Here is a 16,408-nt window from a genome sequence, read left to right as displayed (position 1 = left end):
CTTTTGACCCAAACATCTTTTTGTTTTTAGATATATCTATGAATCTTACTTAAAAAAAATTTCACAAGAACAGTACTGTTAGTCAAGTTTATTTTCAGCAGTTGCTTAAAATATGTAATACTTTGAAATATCTTTGAGGTGATCACTTTAAGCTGAATGATTATCATTTAACTTACCATTCCATGTGTATTTTTCTCCTGGTAAGGAGAAAAATGTATATATTTTAAACTATTGGGTAGAAGAAGTTGTTGTACTCTGCTTTGTAAAATAAAATTTGAAGCGATTACATGTATTTTATTACATATTCTAGTAGTTTATATGTGGCCTGTAAACAGAAATTGTTTTATCAGATGTGCTGTCAGAGTAAAAAGAGTTTGAATATTTATTATATCTTAAGGATATGTTGTATATGTTGTATGTTGTGAAGGCTAGCTCACATTGTGACTAGGCTGTTCACTTTTAAGACAGGACAATAGGCATCTACTACTGCTAGAGCAGTATAGTAAGTTTTAAAAATAAGTTGTAAAATATTTTGTATTCCTTTGTATTTCTGTAAGTGTATTTCACAGTTATGACTTTGTTAAATTGTTATAAATAATGCAGCCCATGGAACTGGGAAACAATTGTACAAAGAATAGATATTTCACTATGACATTTGCATATTTTGCTGGATCCACAAACTATCACTTGAAGAATTCCATTGTCAGTTCATGTGACAGTGGTTATTTTTAGGATGTAGGTAAAAGTATGAAAAGCATGAAAAAGAAGATCCTTGGAAATTATTAACTAACTAAGTATTTATGAATCTTATGCCATTTTAACTTTTCAGCCTGAGAAAGGGTTATACATTTCTTGTCCATCTGTTAATCATGTCAGATGCTGCATGTGTTTTGTAAATAAATACCAACACCTTGCTAGGAGAAGTACATGCTTTTTTCAGTTCTTCCACTATGATGTGAAAAAAGTAGCAAGGGTGAAAAATAAAATCTTGTTTAGATATGCTCCTGCATTTTAGCAAGCCAAAACTACAGCATAATGTTAAAGGATGCACAAAGGTAAAAAAAAAAAAAAACAAACCTGTAGTTTGCTTTTTCTCTATATTGTACAGAGATCAAGAAATGTCCTTGTATTAAATTGGGGTCTTTTTCATAATGTGTACATCCAATGTAGTAGTAAGGACAAACTTGAAGTACCTACTCCATGTGGGGCTTATGGAGAATGAAAATACCCATCTCTCATTTTTCTCCTTGGAACAGCTGTTAAATATGTCAAGAGAACTGAGTGAACTGAAGAAAAATCTGAAGGATGCTACTGCTGCAATTGCAGCTGAGCCTCTGACAACAGAATCTGAGCCCACATTCAACTCTACTGAAGCAGCTATTCAGTCCATGCTGGAGTGTTTGAAAAACAATGAACTTGTTAAAGCCGTCAGACAAATAAGAGAATGCAGGCAAGTTTTGCTACATGGCTCATATTAGACTTTCATGTTATTAGAAAAGTGTGCATTCATTATCTTCCTAACAAAATTAAATGCCCAGGATCAGCATAATTAATTACTGTTTCAACAAGGAACACAGGGGCATTGATACTGGCTTTTGGAGAGGTGTGCCACAAGTAACTATCAAACACATGCTTGCAATAATTAAGATGTTTAATTACATTCTCTAGATCAAAAGTCCTGTGAGGCTCTTAAGAATCTGTATCGAGTTAATTCCTTACAGGTGCATGTCATTGGTATGAGCTAACATTCAGCCTAGTTTCACTTATATCTATTTGAATGAGTTTTCTTAACCATTTTCTTAGATAATGGAAATTGCACTTTTATGTGTATTCAGTTCCTGATACCAGAATACGAGTAACATATGAGTGGTGTAAAACAGTGAGTTGCTTTAGGCTTATAAGCACGTGCAAGTTCATTCTTCTTTTAGAGATCTCTGTCACATAGCTCCTCTCTCTGCTAATAAACCCATAATGAAATGCCTGCTCCTTTCCTGTTTCATCCCAGGATTTTGTGGCCCAATGATATCTTTGGAAGCACCTCTGATGATGAAGTCCAGACACTACTGAATATTTACTTCCGCCACCAAACCCTGGGTCAGACGGGCACCTATGCACTGGTGGGCTCCAACCAGAGCCTGACTGAAATCTGCACCAAGTTAATGGAGCTGAACATCGAGATCCGCGACATGATCCGCAGAGCTCAGAGCTACCGGGTCATCAATACTTTTCTTCCAGACTCCAGCGTTTCCGGCACAAGTCTCTGACAGGACCCTTGGGCCCCCTTTCAAGCTGGGAGTGCTGTCCTGTGGGAGTGAGATGGCTCGATGTCTTCTCAGCCTTGCAAAGGTTTGGTCAAACTGTACTCACTCTTGTTACATTTAGGATTTCCTCTAAAAAGCGATGGGCTGAACTTCAAACACATAGCAATACTGTAAGGACAGAGGTAGCATAGAGCACCTGGGACAACATCCTTTGTTCTGTGTTGCACAAAAACCAGTTAGCATTTCACTGAGCAACTGCAACTCACTACTGAAGAAGTGACTTCCATTGCATACCAAAGCCTACTACACTGAACAATACTTCCTTTATAGCAAATTAATTTTTGGTTGGCAAAAGTGCAATGTTTCCTTCACAAAATAGTATTTTTTGTTAAAAAACAAACCTTGTACATTTTTTCCTTTTTTTTTTCTTATTTAGTTGAGTGAAAGATGGGCAGAATGAAGCTGGCCACGGAATCTCACAAACTTGTTGGTCAAAAGCTGAGAGCCTGTGTATATGAAACAAACTGTAAACAGACTATAATTTAATGCACACTGTAATTTGAATATGATTACTGTATCTTAAAACAATGAGCTGCTATGAAGTACATTTCCTAATGTTACTAGGCTACTGTCTCTGAAGGTACTGGATCATATTGTAGAGGTCTGTTCTTAGGCCCCCCCCAAGGATTATGAAAGGTCTTGATAGATTTTCTTTTTTTTTTTTTATTAAGGACCTTGGCTGCTTTTTACTAGAGGTTTGCTTTTATGAATATATTTATACTATTAAAGGATGGTTGATCTAATTTAACTTGCCATTTTGTAGGAGAAAGTCCCATCACAGAGTCAAATCTTTTGAACTGTTAAGCATGCATATTTTTATTTAATATAAATTTTGAGTATAAAAAGTAAAAATATTAACGTGAAATGCAAGTTCTCATGTTAAGTTTCTTCAAAGAGAGGTCTTATTTTATTTGTAATGTATATATACAAAGTCATGACTATATGGGTTTTTTCTTACATTTAACTGCTGTCCAGTGTTAAATGTATGCATGTAAATCTGTTGCACATCTGAGACACTTTTATTCTGACAGCTATGTAACTTATTCACACTGTAAATACACTTAACTGTTTTTGTGAAGTAACTTTGAAATTTGGATCAGTACGTCCATTTAACTAAAGTATAAAAGTCGCATATAGTCACAACACAGTACGTGCTTGTTGTGAAAACTGTGTTCTTGTCTGAATCAGTACTGTTGTACATGGTATCCATGATCAGCAGCCCCCCAAAAAATACCCAGCTCCTGGTTTATGCTGAAATTATTGATAGAAAAGAGTGAAATGTAACTACAGCCTGACAAAAAATCCTCACAACTCAGCATGGAAGGCTACAACAGCAAAAATAGTTTAATTGGTCTTCTGTTGACTCTGAAAGCCTCTGAACTTCCTTCTACCCTAAAGAGTGTTTTTTACACTGGCACAGATACTGCCATCAAAAGGTTTTTCCCCTCCTCATTTTGAACATGGGCAGCTTACACCCTTTCCCCACCCATTTTACAGCCATAGTCCTGTTCTGGCAGATAGTCTTTGATTACCAAGCAGCTGTGGTTTTTATATATACATTTGACAGAGGCAGGGGGAAGACACATTTGCATTTACACCAGACTTTATGCTCCAGAACATTTGCATCTTCCACCCTAGTTCAGTTTGAGTGACTGAAGGAAAAACTTGCTATTGTAGCCTGAATCTTAGCATTCCCTGAAGTCTTCAAAACAAAGTCTATCTTTAGGAAATCAAATGGGTTGCTTCCTTACAGATATACTTTCCTCTTTCAACAAAGGAGGCTGAAACTAAGGGGTATCAAACTAGTGCAAACTTTTTTAACTTTATTTACAGCATATAGTCAGTGAAATTACATACTTTAAGTTATTATATTTTACAATAATACTGAAGTCTTCATCCATTATCCAATGCCAGGTCAAAAGCCTTAAATCAAAACATTGCAAAAGACAAAGTGCAAAGCACAAAACAGAAGAGGGCACATGGATCAGACAACGTATTTGAAGCTGTAAGTGCTATCACAGGACAGCCTTTTGCCTTTGCAGCGGCCACAGAGCTCTTGGCGATGAGGTCTCTTGAGATCTATATGTCTCTTCCTCTGAGGGCAAGAGCAACGAGTCTTGGAACAGATCTTAAGAAACAAAGATATGTTAGTAGTAGTAGATCAGAGAGGATGCACTTCATGTTAACATTTGGTTTTCCTTAATAACAGCAACACATTGGGGCTGATATACTTAAGAACTTAAAAACTCTTGTAAAAACCCTGTGGATTAAGGTGTAAGAGCTTTCTCACCTAGAAACACCATAAACGTAGCAAGCCATAATGCTATATGAAAACTCTTTGGATAAGCCATCCCTAAGAGGAGGGAGGCCTACCCCAATACACATTTCCCAAATAACATTTCCTAGTAATTTGATGAAGTCAAGTTTTCTTCCAGATAAAGTCAATATCAAACTTAACAATAGAATTAGTGTATATAACATCTGACAGTCTTAATGGAGTACAGTTAACTTACCTGGCACTGGATTGTTTCCACTCGATAGGGATTGAAGCCTTTTTGGCATTTGCGACAGAGCTGCTTGAAGTACACCTGAAAAAAATGCAAGTTCTGTAAGTAGAGAGACTTATTCAAGGTGTTGTACACAGGTACCTAAGTTTGTGCCAAAACATCTGATTTGTCAGAGATTTTATGCCATTCTTACAAGTCTCGGGAGAAAAGAGATTACTTGTTAACTACCTTGTTGCTTCCAGAAATGCACCACACGTAAGCACTCTCCCATCTGGTCTTGCAGTCTTTGCAGTGGAAATAGCCATACTTCTGCTCCAAGAACTGCAGAGACAGAGTTCACTGAGCATTCTCCAGCAGCTCGAGAGCACCCAGCCCAGCTCCCTCAATACTACTCCCCAAGGATGGTGAGACACTGAAAAACATTGCCCAGGAAGCCATATGGGAAATATTTGAAGCTGTACTGAATGGGGCTCTGAGCAACAGTGTTTAGTAGGTGGCATCTCTGCCCATGGAAGGGAGGTTGCAACTGGATGACCTTAAAGCTCCCTTCCAACCGAAACCACTCTGCCATGCTCTGATCTGCACGTGTGGGTTTTCACAGGCTGGGGGCTCTTCTGCTCTAGGTGAGACAGAGCCAGCCCGGGGCAGGACAGGGACCACCGTGCTGCTCATGAGGTGATTTCTGGCCTCCCTGCTCGAGGGTTCAGCCCCCCGCCTCACCTGGAAGGCAGCTCTCTGCCTGGGAGCCGCGGTCTCCTCCCGCCGCGTCCCCACCGGCTCCTGGCGCGGCGGCAGCGCGGCCTCCGCCGGGCCCTCCTGCTGCTCCTCGCCGCCGTCCGCCGTCAGGGTCTCCTCGGCCGGCGCTGCCTTCTCCGGGAGCGGCGCGGCGTCGGGCGGCGCCAAGAGGCGGCGGTCGGGCGCGGGTGAGTAGAGGGCGAGGCGGCCCAGGGCGCGCAGGCCGGCGGGGCTGAAGGCGCGGGCGGGCGGCAGCGTGCGGGGCCCCAGCGAGCACTGCACGGCCACGTCGGCCCGCAGGCTCACCTGCACCGCCGCCTCCTTCGTGCTGGCCCGGCGCGGCCGCGGCGCCAGCGCGGGGCCCACCTGCGACAGCAGCGCCTGGAGCTGCGCCCGCCGGTAGCTGTCCAGGTAGTCGGAGGGCAGCGGCGTGAAGGGGCCCCCGAGGAAGGGGCTGATGCTGCCGCTCTTACTCTGCTTCCAGCTGGGCTGCTTGGCCGCAGTGTCCCAGCCGCGGCCGAGCGCGGGGCTGCTCCTCACGGTCTGGTACGGGCTGAAGGGGGAACAGACGAAGCTGTCCATGGTTATCGCCGCTGAAGGGTTAGCCCTACCTATGTCCCTGCCCTGCTTTTATCTTACCTGGGGAGCTAATGGTTGCTAATTGATGGGGAAAGTGGGGGCAGCTGAGGGAAGGAGGGGGGCTGATGGCAAGGGAAGGCCGGCCTGCCTTCCTTCTCTGCCAGACTCTAATGATGGAGAGATGTCATTCAGCCACAGCTGGGAAAACCACGGCCTGCATAGCGAGGAGAAGCCTGCTTGCTCACAGTTCTTTCTGCTCATAGTCTTAAAAGAAGGAAAAGGGGGTTTGGGGAACTAACAAAGTCCTGATAAACTGGGCGTTCCCCGGAGAGCTGAGCAAAGAATTTAGGCAATTACATCTCTGAAAAGAAGTCTTGACCAGTATTAAAAGGTCAGAGTATCCCCATTCTTCTATTACTTGGGGATTATCTACCTGAAACTTTGTCTATCAACTGAACCGCTTTAGGAAAAGATGGAATATACCCCTGTATACGAACTGAAGTAAGGAAAGCAGTGGCTTAATATCTATATATGAAATAAGTGTTAATAATACAAGCAAGTAATAAAAGCATGTGCATATTAGTCTAATCTTCTTCCTTCTTCCAAAATTACATCACTTTATTTCAATTTTAAGGCAATACAGTTAGAATAATGTACTTAAATCATCCAAACTATGTATGTAACCCTTAAATCCCTGGAACTGCAGTGATGTGAAATCCTTTCTTTGTTTGAAAGAACCATCTTTATAAATGTGTTGCTTTATAAAATTCACTGGGCCAGTAAGAGAGACGCCAGAGAAGACCTGATAGGGATGATGTCTTTAAACCTTCACAGTGTATTCGACACTTTCAAGGGTCCTGAAATAAATTAGTAAGAAACAGCATTTTTACAGGGCACAGAGATTAAGATTCAGGAAGCACATTCATCATAATTAAAAGAAAAATATCTCAAGACTCCACGATGTGCTTGGGTTTTCAAAGCGCTGTTGGTATCAAAGCAAAAATAGGGTATTGATGTAGCCAAGTTAAAACTTAATGATTGCAGTGTAGCTGCAAAAAAAGTAAGTTTTTAAGGTGCTTTAGGAATGGGGATGGAAATCAAATTGGAAACTACATGCCATCATTTAAATCAGCAATTTGAGTTCCTCTAAAACGCTTTGGGAAGAAAGTTACTGCAGCTTCCGAGAACACTGCAGGGTTAGAAGTTAAAGTTCCTTGAAAGGACAAGGTATATGGAAAATTATTCTAAGACAAGAAACTGATGAAAGTGGCAGATGACTAAGCAGGTGATGTGGTAAAACTGCAACATAAGGACTGCTGTGGAGAGGTAGGAAGAAACCCCTTTATGGCACAAGAATAGATGAACATCCCACTAAAATGAAGATTGTAAACTCAAAGTTGGTGGTGGAGAGTGTTCCACACATCTTGAAGTTGTTCCATCGCCAAAGCCAAGAATTTAATGAAGAGACAAAGCGGGAATGGACATGTATGCGGAGGATAGTAACATTCTTTCTATTGGAATGTCAACAACCATTTCATGCGTCAAGGCCTACAAAGCCACCTGAGAAGCAGAGTCTGAGGCTTGCACAGTTCACTTGCCCACGGCCCTGCCACTGGGAGCCTTCCAGAGCCTTTTCCCGAGGGGTCGGTGTTGGCTGCTGTTGCCCAGCAACGCGGGCCATGACAGCCGTGGATGCGGTGTCTCCTCCCCTCCCCTCTACTCGCCAAGCTGCTGGCGGCCATCGCGGCTCAGGGCACGCACCCTTTCTGCTGTGTGCGGAGCCAGCCACGGCGGGACAGCCCTTACGACGGGCACCACGTGTCCCCCGGCCGCAACGCCGGACGCCGAGCAGGGCAGGCCGAGGCGGAGCCGCTCCGCCGCCTCCTTGCCGGGAGGTGGCTGCGGCGGAGGGCGGGAGCGGCGGATGCTCCCGCTGCGCAGGCGCGGGGCTGCGTTGGCGCCAAGCTTCGAACGGGGCGGCCGGGCTGGGGGTCTGAGCTGCCCCCTCATCCCCCGCCGCCGTCCCTGCCCGCCCCGCTCGCCCCGCTCCCCTGCGTGAGGCGATGCTGCGGCCGCCGCCCCGCCCGAGGCGCCGCCGGCAGGTAACGGCCCCGCGTGTGGCTCGGCCCTGCCCCGGGACTGCGCTGTGTTTTGGGGGTGTCACTGCCGCCCCTCGGGCCTCCCTTCCTCTCCTCAGAGCCCGCCGGGGGGCCGCAGTCACCGCGTGTGACTCGGTGAGGGGAAGGAGGGGTTCGGGCCTGTCCCCGGTGACCCCGCGGTGACCCGGCGGGGCTGCACAGGCCGCGCTCCGTGCGCAGTCATTGCCCGGGAGGAACCCTCCCCTCACGGAAAACAGCGCGGACTGGTCAAATCGCACTTTTTAAAATGTACTTCTGAGGCAGTGTTAAGTTCCTCGGTGTTCTGTCTTAATGCAGCCCGTACCCTGTTTTAAAGCGCCCGTTTTCCCACGGTTTTGGTTAGGCAGCGTGTGTAACACGGCCATCATGTGGGAAACGGCGTTTACTGTGGAAGGCATAGATGTGTTAACGGTGAAGTCTCACTATGGGCTTATTAAACTTGTTTTTTAAATAGAACTGTGAAGCTGGCAGTGTCTGCTCCACCTGAAAGCAACTTGGAATCAAATTCTTGACATGTAAGTTGTAATGGTTGTAGGAGTATATATGTGATAGTACATATTTCATCCTAATATAGTGTAGTGAGTGTGGGATTTTGATTTATGTTTAAAATACTTCAGAAGTGTTCTGCCCATTCCATCGTGTCGTGTGTTTGCTGAGTGTTTTCATTATCTCTGGTATAGTTCCCTATTCTCCTTTCTGTTGTTTTCCCACCATGTTCATCATTGTGGTGTTTGAATGCTCACATCTCAGTCAAAGCAAAACAAGCTGGGCTGTGGCACACCACAAAATGCAGGAAAACCAGCCTAAGGTGTTCAAACAGCAGTGTATGAAAGTGTTTTATTTCTTCTCAGGTTTTTCAACTGTTCCGGTAATTTAATGGATAAGAAAATGGCTTGCAAACCTGTGGAAAGACTAACTTTTTTTGAAATATTTAAGGCACACTGCAGTGAATCAGGTACAGCTTATCTAAAGTAATTCTTACTAAGATTGCTTTCTGGGCACCAATATTTTGTACATATTTGCTGTATGTTTTACAGGAAAGCTTTATGCAAGTTGTTAGCTGCTGTTCTTGCCCCAAACCTATTTCCTAGATTTCTTCAAATTTTTGTTTGTAGGTTTTTTTCATGATATATGCTTATATAGTTACTTTTTGTACTTGCTTTTTTAGAGTTGGCACCTCTATACATACCCACATGTAGACCAGGCTTAGTGTTTTGCAGGAGACACCTGTGGTAGTTAGTAATTTTAAAAGGAACCTGTTTAGCTTGCCACTGAACAAAATGAGAAACTAAAAGCCAGAGTATACTTGTGATTTTAAACAAACTGGATATTTTTCTGGTCCTTTGGTTATTTTGTTAATGATCTGAGAATTTGGGCAGAGATCTCTTTATATTTTGTGGTTATCAGAGTCCAAAACCATCTAGAAACAAGCATACCAGGAGTATGGCAGTGGAAGGAGCGGTGTGTTTTGCTGTTAGCATTTAAATGCCTGATATGTTTTCACATCCTCCATGAAGCAACCTTTTTCCTTTTCATGTGGTTTTCTGTATGTTTTCCTTCATAGATTTAGGGCCTATCAGTCTCAATTGGTTTGAAGAACTCAGCGCAGAAGCAGCCCCATATGAGCCCAAATCCTTTGGAGAGCTTGATGGGCCCTCTGGCTGGCTTGATCAAACGGCTTTTAAAACTCCAAGGACAAAACCCTCTACATACAGTCAGCTGGCATCAACCCCACTGCTCTTTAAAGAACAAAATGCGATATTGCCACCTTCTTCTCCTGAAAAAGAGCCAGATCAGAAAAAAATAGGAGCAAGTGAGTAACTTCTTTTTAACCTTCTGTTGCAGCTGATGATCATTAATGTAATAGATAATGCTACTGCAGGAACTGTGGGACTAAAAAGCTTATTTTAGTAGTCTTCTGAAGATCATCTATAAAAATGCAGAATTAATATTAATAGTGGATTCAGGTTGTGATAAACTGGTAATATATAACCAAAATTCCCTGTATAAATGATACTGTTGTGGTCCAAACATTCTAAGTACTGTTAATATGAGGGGATATGAACTCAGTATAACCTGTTGACTGCAAATCAAAGTGAATTTTTTAGCAGTCTAATTTTTTTATGCAGATGTTTTGAAGCTTTTAAAGGGAAAGCTTCATTTGAAGCTTTCCTTATCATCCTTATCATGATGAAGTGTGAGGCAATCTGTAGGGCACTCCTTAACCTTTCTTGGAAAGTTTTAGAAGCACCATCTCTTTGAGTTATTAAGATTGTAAATTATAGAAAAAACTACATTTTTCCATTTGGAAAAAAAAGGAATTTTGTGAGGTACTTGTCATATATTGTTTCCAAATCCCAAGTACATCATGGAAGTATATATCACTGTTCTCCTTTCTGATGTACCCACCCTCCTTGGACAGCAAGAAGAACCTTTTCTATGGAGAACATATGCAACATTGTCTGTAAGAATCTCTTCTTTGGAAGAGTATTTAACCCCATTCCTGAAGTATGTGATTAGTCCATCTGCTATGCCTGTGTCCTTCTGATAAGTTTTTCTAACCAGGTTACAGACAAGCACAAGACTCCCTTTTATTACCAGAATTGTTCTTAAATCCTGTGCAAATTCTGTGAAGGGTTAGAGCTATGCTGCAGTTCAAGTATACTTTATAACACTACTTCCATGGAATATTGTAACTCTCTTTGTTTCTGCTCAACTTCTGCTGAGAACATGTTTCTTCTAAATGTGTAGCTATTTGTATTTTACAGTGTCAAGTCCCTAGGTAATTCTTGATTTCAGGAATTTCATTTGGCAGTTTCATAAATGGCAAAGGAAGGAACCTTATGATTGTTTATTTCAAAATGGTCCATTTTGGTCTGCATATGTTCAAAGTTCACATGTGACTGCCTGAAATATTCTGTTTTCTTGGTTAGAGCCCAGTGGCTCTTGTGAAAACAGGAGCCTGGATGGGAGCTGATGGATTTCAAGCCTTGGTATGGTACTGGAATGCACCTGTGCTGTGCACATGAACTCAGGAACTCAGAAGCAGAGAGAAATGCACAAACTAAAGTGTAATTTCTGATACTAAGGTTGTTTGGAAACTTCAGAGTAGAAATTCCTGTTAGTAGTTGATTGTCCATGTAAGGGTCTCACTGTTCATAGGATTCTACTGCTTTAGTGGGAGCATTGTCTTTTGCCTGGAGATGCTTTGCAAATAAATGGATGCTGCTGACAGTGGCAGTGAATCCAACAACAGTTCTGGAAATAATTTTTGATTTTTGCTGCTTATTTGAATCAATAAGTGTATGACTTAGTAAATTTGAGGGGAAGCTGCACAAACCTGTGTTTGCACATATTGTATTTTTGCTAATAACTTGTGCAATGACAGGAAAGGCACAATGCAGTACACTAAAACTGAAATGGAATGGAATATATGACTTGATTAATACCAAGTCAATAAAGTGACATAATGAGGGGTCTTCTTGGCTGTGCATTTGAAAAATGTGTAGCATTGGTTGGATATAAAATTTGAACATATTTAAAATACTAGAATAGAAATTAGGATTAGGTTGTGGGTTTTTTTGTTTTGTTTTGGGGTTTTTTGTTGTTGTTGTTGTTTTGATTAGGTTTTGGTTGGGTTTTTTGAAAGCTTAGCTTTAAACTTCAAAATTGAAATTGTTACCTGGAGTTCTGCAAAGTTGTGCTGATTATTGTATTCTATGTTGTAGATAGAGAGAATTTGATAAGCCCAAGTAACACAGAAAGAAAAATAGACCAAGAAAATGAAATGCTTACTTCTCCTCCTGGTACCCTCCACAACTGCCTCACTGCTAGGTATGCTAAATATGTCAACACAAATAGAAAATAATCTGGGCCTTAAGCAAAAAGCAACATTTAACCCACCAGACTGTTGAACTTTAGGAGCAGTGAATAATCTCGTATGTCTGATATGTTTATGATACTTGTAGGTGCTAGGTGAGTTGAAAATAAAACACTAGCTAAATTCAAAGATGTCCTTGCTTCCAGGTGATCGTTCTTCCTATTTTTCTACTCTTTCACAGCTGGAATACAAAAATTTTTAACATTATTTCAGCTTTCCAAGTCCAAACATCCAAAGAAAGAGTAGTAGTGATGTGTCATGTGCTTCTCAAGTAGTAAAGCTATTTGTAATATTTACTGAGATTTTTTTTTAATAATAGCCTTGATTTTTACAGACTTAGTATCTGTATTTCAGATAAATTTTATCAAAGTATTTGTGTTGATTATAAGAAGAGTTAAACTTACTATTTAATTGCAGTCAGTTAAGCCAATTTCCCTAGTTTTATACAGCCTATTATAAAATGCATGGTTACATTGGAATTTATTACTTGTATGACAAATCATCACTGAAAATTAAATTATTTCCTGAAAGAAATATTTTACAGTTTGTACTAGACTTATGATAATGTTTAAAATATTGACTGATGGTTAGGAGGAATCTGTGTTTTATCTAGTCAGGGAAGTAACCATGGTGCAAAGAAAAGAAATAATGGAGACAGTAATATATGTAATGTTTGAAATATTCAATTATTTTAAGAAACTGAGACATGAAATTAATATTACGGCTTTAATTTTCTTTTGCAGTCCAACTGTTTTAAGGAATACTTACAGAACACCTCAGAGAAATAATATCCCTGGTTCGTATCTTCACTTTTTGGTTCTACAAAATATTTTACATCTCTAGATAAAAATCCATCTTTTTTAGTTACTGTTTAATGTCCTTTGTACATAATGTTTTTCAGGTCCATATGGAAGCTTGTTTTACACACCAAAACTTTTGGAGGTACAGATTTTATTCATGCATTTTATTTCCTTTTCCTGAGTTGTAGATTTAGAATGTGGCATAGAAATTATATATATGATTGTTAAATGTATTTCTAGGTCAGAACTCCAAAATGTATTTCTGAAAGTCTGGGAGCAGAAGTGGATCCAGATATGTCCTGGTCAAGTTCTTTAGCCACACCTCCTACCCTTGGTGAAACTGTGATAATAGGTATTTCTTAAAATGAGCAATTGCTAAGGGTTTAAAACTTCCAGTTTTGACGCTGGAAGTTCACTCAGTATGAACTATATTTGCTTTTTTAACTAAAAGAAGACAAAATTCTTACAGTGATTATTAGTGGGTGCCTTTAGATAATGCAGCCCTACACAGAAAACTTTTCAGTTGTTTTCTTTCTTTGTCTGAAGGGTGAGGGCATATAAATTTGGAAATAACATAGCAAAGCATAGAAAGAGGATTAGATATGTTTGCTTTGCCCTGTTACATAACTAGGAACTGTTGGGCTAAGTTAATTGGGTTTGTTTATGAAGTGTAAGAAGGTGGCCTGCTGAGTTAACCTCCCAGCAGCAGTGTTGTGTTCAGCATTTTAGCCACTCTCACTGTGCCTGCCATCAGAATCAATCCAGTGAGGTGGACTGGGATACTCATCCAATTTAAGACCTGAGCTCCTGGGTTCATATTTCCTGGCTTGTTTGGATGGGGCAGTTCCCGGAGCTCATTTACTGCGCAGCTGCACAAACAGCTGTGTCAGCAGAGCTGTGAATGAGAATGAGTAGGTGATAATTGCTTCAGTAGTAACTAAGAGTGATGATAAACATCAAGCCTCAGCCTAAGGTGTTGGTGAAAGTGAGATTTCATTAGCATATGATAAGCCAAATGAAGTTTGACTGTATGATTTGTTGATGAAAATTCATGAGAAAATGGGAAGACCTGAATGTGTTTCCTTAGCTTCTGATATTGCTCTTTTTCATGTTGTTAAATTACCACTGTATAGTACATATCAGGCATATTAAGAATGAACCCTAGGATTGGGAATTACTTTTGGGATGTAAGGGGTGGTACTATTCACAAGGCTGTTGAGTTGTGCCACCTTCTCCGGCGCAGTCTATGCCTCTGCCCACACAGGGGAAAAGGCAGTCCAGAAAGGTGTGAACTGAAAAGAAGGGCTGGGGGAAGTATCCATACCTTAATGATGATGTTCTGGGGGATGAGCTATGGCTTGAGCTCTCATTCTCCCATGTCTGGGATATGCTTAATATTTTATAATAGCGATATTATACTCTCTGCCTTCTGACACCTGGGAAAAGAAAGAGCTGCTACACAAAACCAGATGTTGTGTCTATGAAATATTTTTATATACACTCTTCAGGCATTTTAAAAAGAGGGTTCACTTTCTCCTTTTGTAACAAAAGTGAAGGTAGTACTGCTGTTTTGGGAGGAAGTGGGAAAAAACCCCAAATTCCTGAAAGGCTTGAAGATCTCATCCAGATCTTTGGACAGAAGAAAATGGGGAGGAATGCCATGAATAACTCCTTGAAAGGGGAATGGCAGTGCTGTTTCAAGGTGGTAACTGGAAACATAGCAGAAACCATAATATGTGATTTGTGCTGGTTCAAAACTGCCTTTGTCCACTGTCCTTCCACTGTATGACTTTTAATTAGAAGTTTTAGTTTTTAGTAGTTTATTTACAGATTTGAGTGGAATTTAATATAATCCAATGAAAATCCTCCCAAAACACAGCTGTATTTGAACACTCTCAGCAGATTACTCAGGAGAAAATAAATTGACTTGTCTGTCTCCTTCTAAAGCTAGAGAGAATGATTCTGTTTCTGAAGCAAAGCGACAGGATGGAAGGGCTGATACAGTAAGTAGTTTTAAGAGCTGTGTTGTTCTTCAATTTCAGTTAAGCTATTCCATTACATGTTTATATTCCTTGAGCCAAGAATAAAAAATTCTGTCGTTTTCATTTTAAGCTCTCCTATCTGACTCTTTTTTTAAAAGTTACTGCTCACAAGACTAAATTTGAAATACACGGTTGCAGAATGTGTTTTCACAAATAACCCTCTCTGAGGAATATTTTTTGCTGTGCTTATTAAAAAAAAACCAAAGCAACCCCCCCAAACCACTTGGCTTCAGCAGCACTCAGTATTATTTTGAGAGGAATCAAACCTAGGAATTATGTTACTTATCTGAAGATTTATTTGTTTTTTCCCACTTCATCAGATTTTTGGAAGTTGTTCTTTAGGAATAACTTATTGCTCTCAACCTCTACAATCAAGAGTTGAAATTGAGTATTAATTTCAGTCCTTTGATAGTAGTAGGGAAAGTTCTTGCATAATTGGAATTTGACAATGTGTATGAAAGCTGAATGACTATTGAGACTGAAAAACCAAGGATGACACTAAAACGATTCAATTACAAATTTAAGTTTGATCCTTAATGACCTGAAACTTCATATTTAACAAACAGTTACAAGTGAAAATAGGCAAAATGTATTTATCCTTCCTCATATCTCCTTTGTTCCCCTTTTTGAGAGGATTACAGTAAACTGCTGAACCCATTCACTGCCCTGAAGATGAGTTTTAAATGGAACCTAATTTGCATCAAAAATGGGGATTATCTGCTTATTTGTTTTTCACGTGTACCTGTGAAAATGTTACCTTTCATTTTGAGAGATGGAGTCAGGTACTGCAGTAAATGTTTAGAGTTCTGTCCTTCACAGGTAAAGTCACGCCAACTGGTACATAATATAACAGCTTTTGTCTTTGGTTTACAGATTTTGCACAACTATTTTTCCAAGCATGATAAATGTCCTGGGATAAGTGATGCAAGTATGCTGTCTGTACCAGAGACAGTAAAGCTAAATGCTGAAGATGACATCAAAGATTTGGGTATGCATTGATGCTTTACCTAATAAGTATTCAGTGAAGCAAGACTGGGGATAAAAGTACATTCTGTCTTTTGGGCTGTTCTGTGGCTGGTTTGTTCTGCCAGCTGTGTAGTACTCTGAGTCCCTAAATTTATTCTAATTTGTAAAATTAATCTAGCCTTATAAAAGGGGAGTGTCTGTTGAGTCAGAGAATTAAATCAGTGTCCTGGTTAAGCCATGAAAGTCAGGTTATGGTGCCACTGGACAACAACCAGATTAGTACTGTGAAGTGTGCTCACTGCAGCTGGAGAGGTGAGACTGTGGGAGAGCTGAGACAGAAAAATGGTACAGGCTCAAGGGGGAGCAAGACTACTGCTTCTAGTTATTGAGCAGGCTTAACTTTATAATGAAGTTTCATCCCAGCACTCACCATTCTGTGA

General features: G+C 40.7%; 3 protein-coding genes across 8 annotated transcripts in view; 2 read left to right on the top strand and 1 right to left on the bottom strand.

Moving 5' to 3' along the window:
- FRY (FRY microtubule binding protein) overlaps positions 1–3,468 on the top strand; it is a 223,782-nt gene extending 220,314 nt beyond the window's left edge. For all 6 annotated transcript variants that reach the window (XM_071433956.1, XM_071433957.1, XM_071433955.1 and 3 more), the window contains 2 exons: positions 1,257–1,450; positions 2,006–3,468. In XM_071433956.1, the coding sequence (XP_071290057.1) occupies positions 1,257–1,450; positions 2,006–2,264 (453 nt within the window). In that variant the 3' untranslated portion in view covers positions 2,265–3,468. The remainder of the gene's footprint in view (positions 1–1,256; positions 1,451–2,005) is intronic.
- An 837-nt stretch (positions 3,469–4,305) lies between these two features.
- Positions 4,306–6,145, bottom strand: ZAR1L (zygote arrest 1 like). Its single transcript, XM_071433960.1, has 4 exons — positions 5,549–6,145; positions 5,057–5,149; positions 4,835–4,909; positions 4,306–4,449 (listed from the first exon to the last, which is right to left on the bottom strand). Exons 1-4 carry the CDS (start codon positions 6,143–6,145, stop codon positions 4,306–4,308), a joined length of 909 nt encoding a protein of 302 aa, XP_071290061.1.
- Positions 6,146–8,034: 1,889 nt separating this feature from the next.
- BRCA2 (BRCA2 DNA repair associated) overlaps positions 8,035–16,408 on the top strand; it is a 34,390-nt gene continuing 26,016 nt past the window's right edge. The window contains exons 1-10 of the mRNA XM_071433946.1: positions 8,035–8,244; positions 8,735–8,795; positions 9,132–9,235; positions 9,845–10,093; positions 12,009–12,114; positions 12,904–12,956; positions 13,062–13,102; positions 13,201–13,312; positions 14,908–14,963; positions 15,876–15,990. Of these exons, the coding sequence (XP_071290047.1) occupies positions 8,794–8,795; positions 9,132–9,235; positions 9,845–10,093; positions 12,009–12,114; positions 12,904–12,956; positions 13,062–13,102; positions 13,201–13,312; positions 14,908–14,963; positions 15,876–15,990 (838 nt within the window). The 5' untranslated portion in view covers positions 8,035–8,244; positions 8,735–8,793. The remainder of the gene's footprint in view (positions 8,245–8,734; positions 8,796–9,131; positions 9,236–9,844; positions 10,094–12,008; positions 12,115–12,903; positions 12,957–13,061; positions 13,103–13,200; positions 13,313–14,907; positions 14,964–15,875; positions 15,991–16,408) is intronic.

This window comes from Agelaius tricolor, unplaced genomic scaffold (assembly GCF_023055355.1).
Source record: "Agelaius tricolor isolate 1412-34295 unplaced genomic scaffold, bAgeTri1.0.p SCAF_9, whole genome shotgun sequence".
NCBI lineage: Eukaryota > Metazoa > Chordata > Aves > Passeriformes > Icteridae > Agelaius > Agelaius tricolor.
The sequence above is the reverse complement of the archived record's forward strand: the minus strand, read 5'-3'. Positions and strand labels throughout refer to the sequence as shown.

Bases quoted from the DNA above. Each gene is read 5' to 3' on its own strand.
- ZAR1L (XM_071433960.1), bottom strand. From the start codon at position 6,145: ATGGACAGCTTCGTCTGTTCCCCCTTCAGCCCGTACCAGACCGTGAGG. The intron at 4,910-5,056 runs GTAGTTAACAAG...CATTTTTTTCAG, and splicing joins GCATTTCTGGAAGCAACAAG to GTGTACTTCAAGCAGCTCTG. The intron at 4,450-4,834 runs GTAAGTTAACTG...TTGTTTCTTAAG, and splicing joins TGGAAACAATCCAGTGCCAG to ATCTGTTCCAAGACTCGTTG.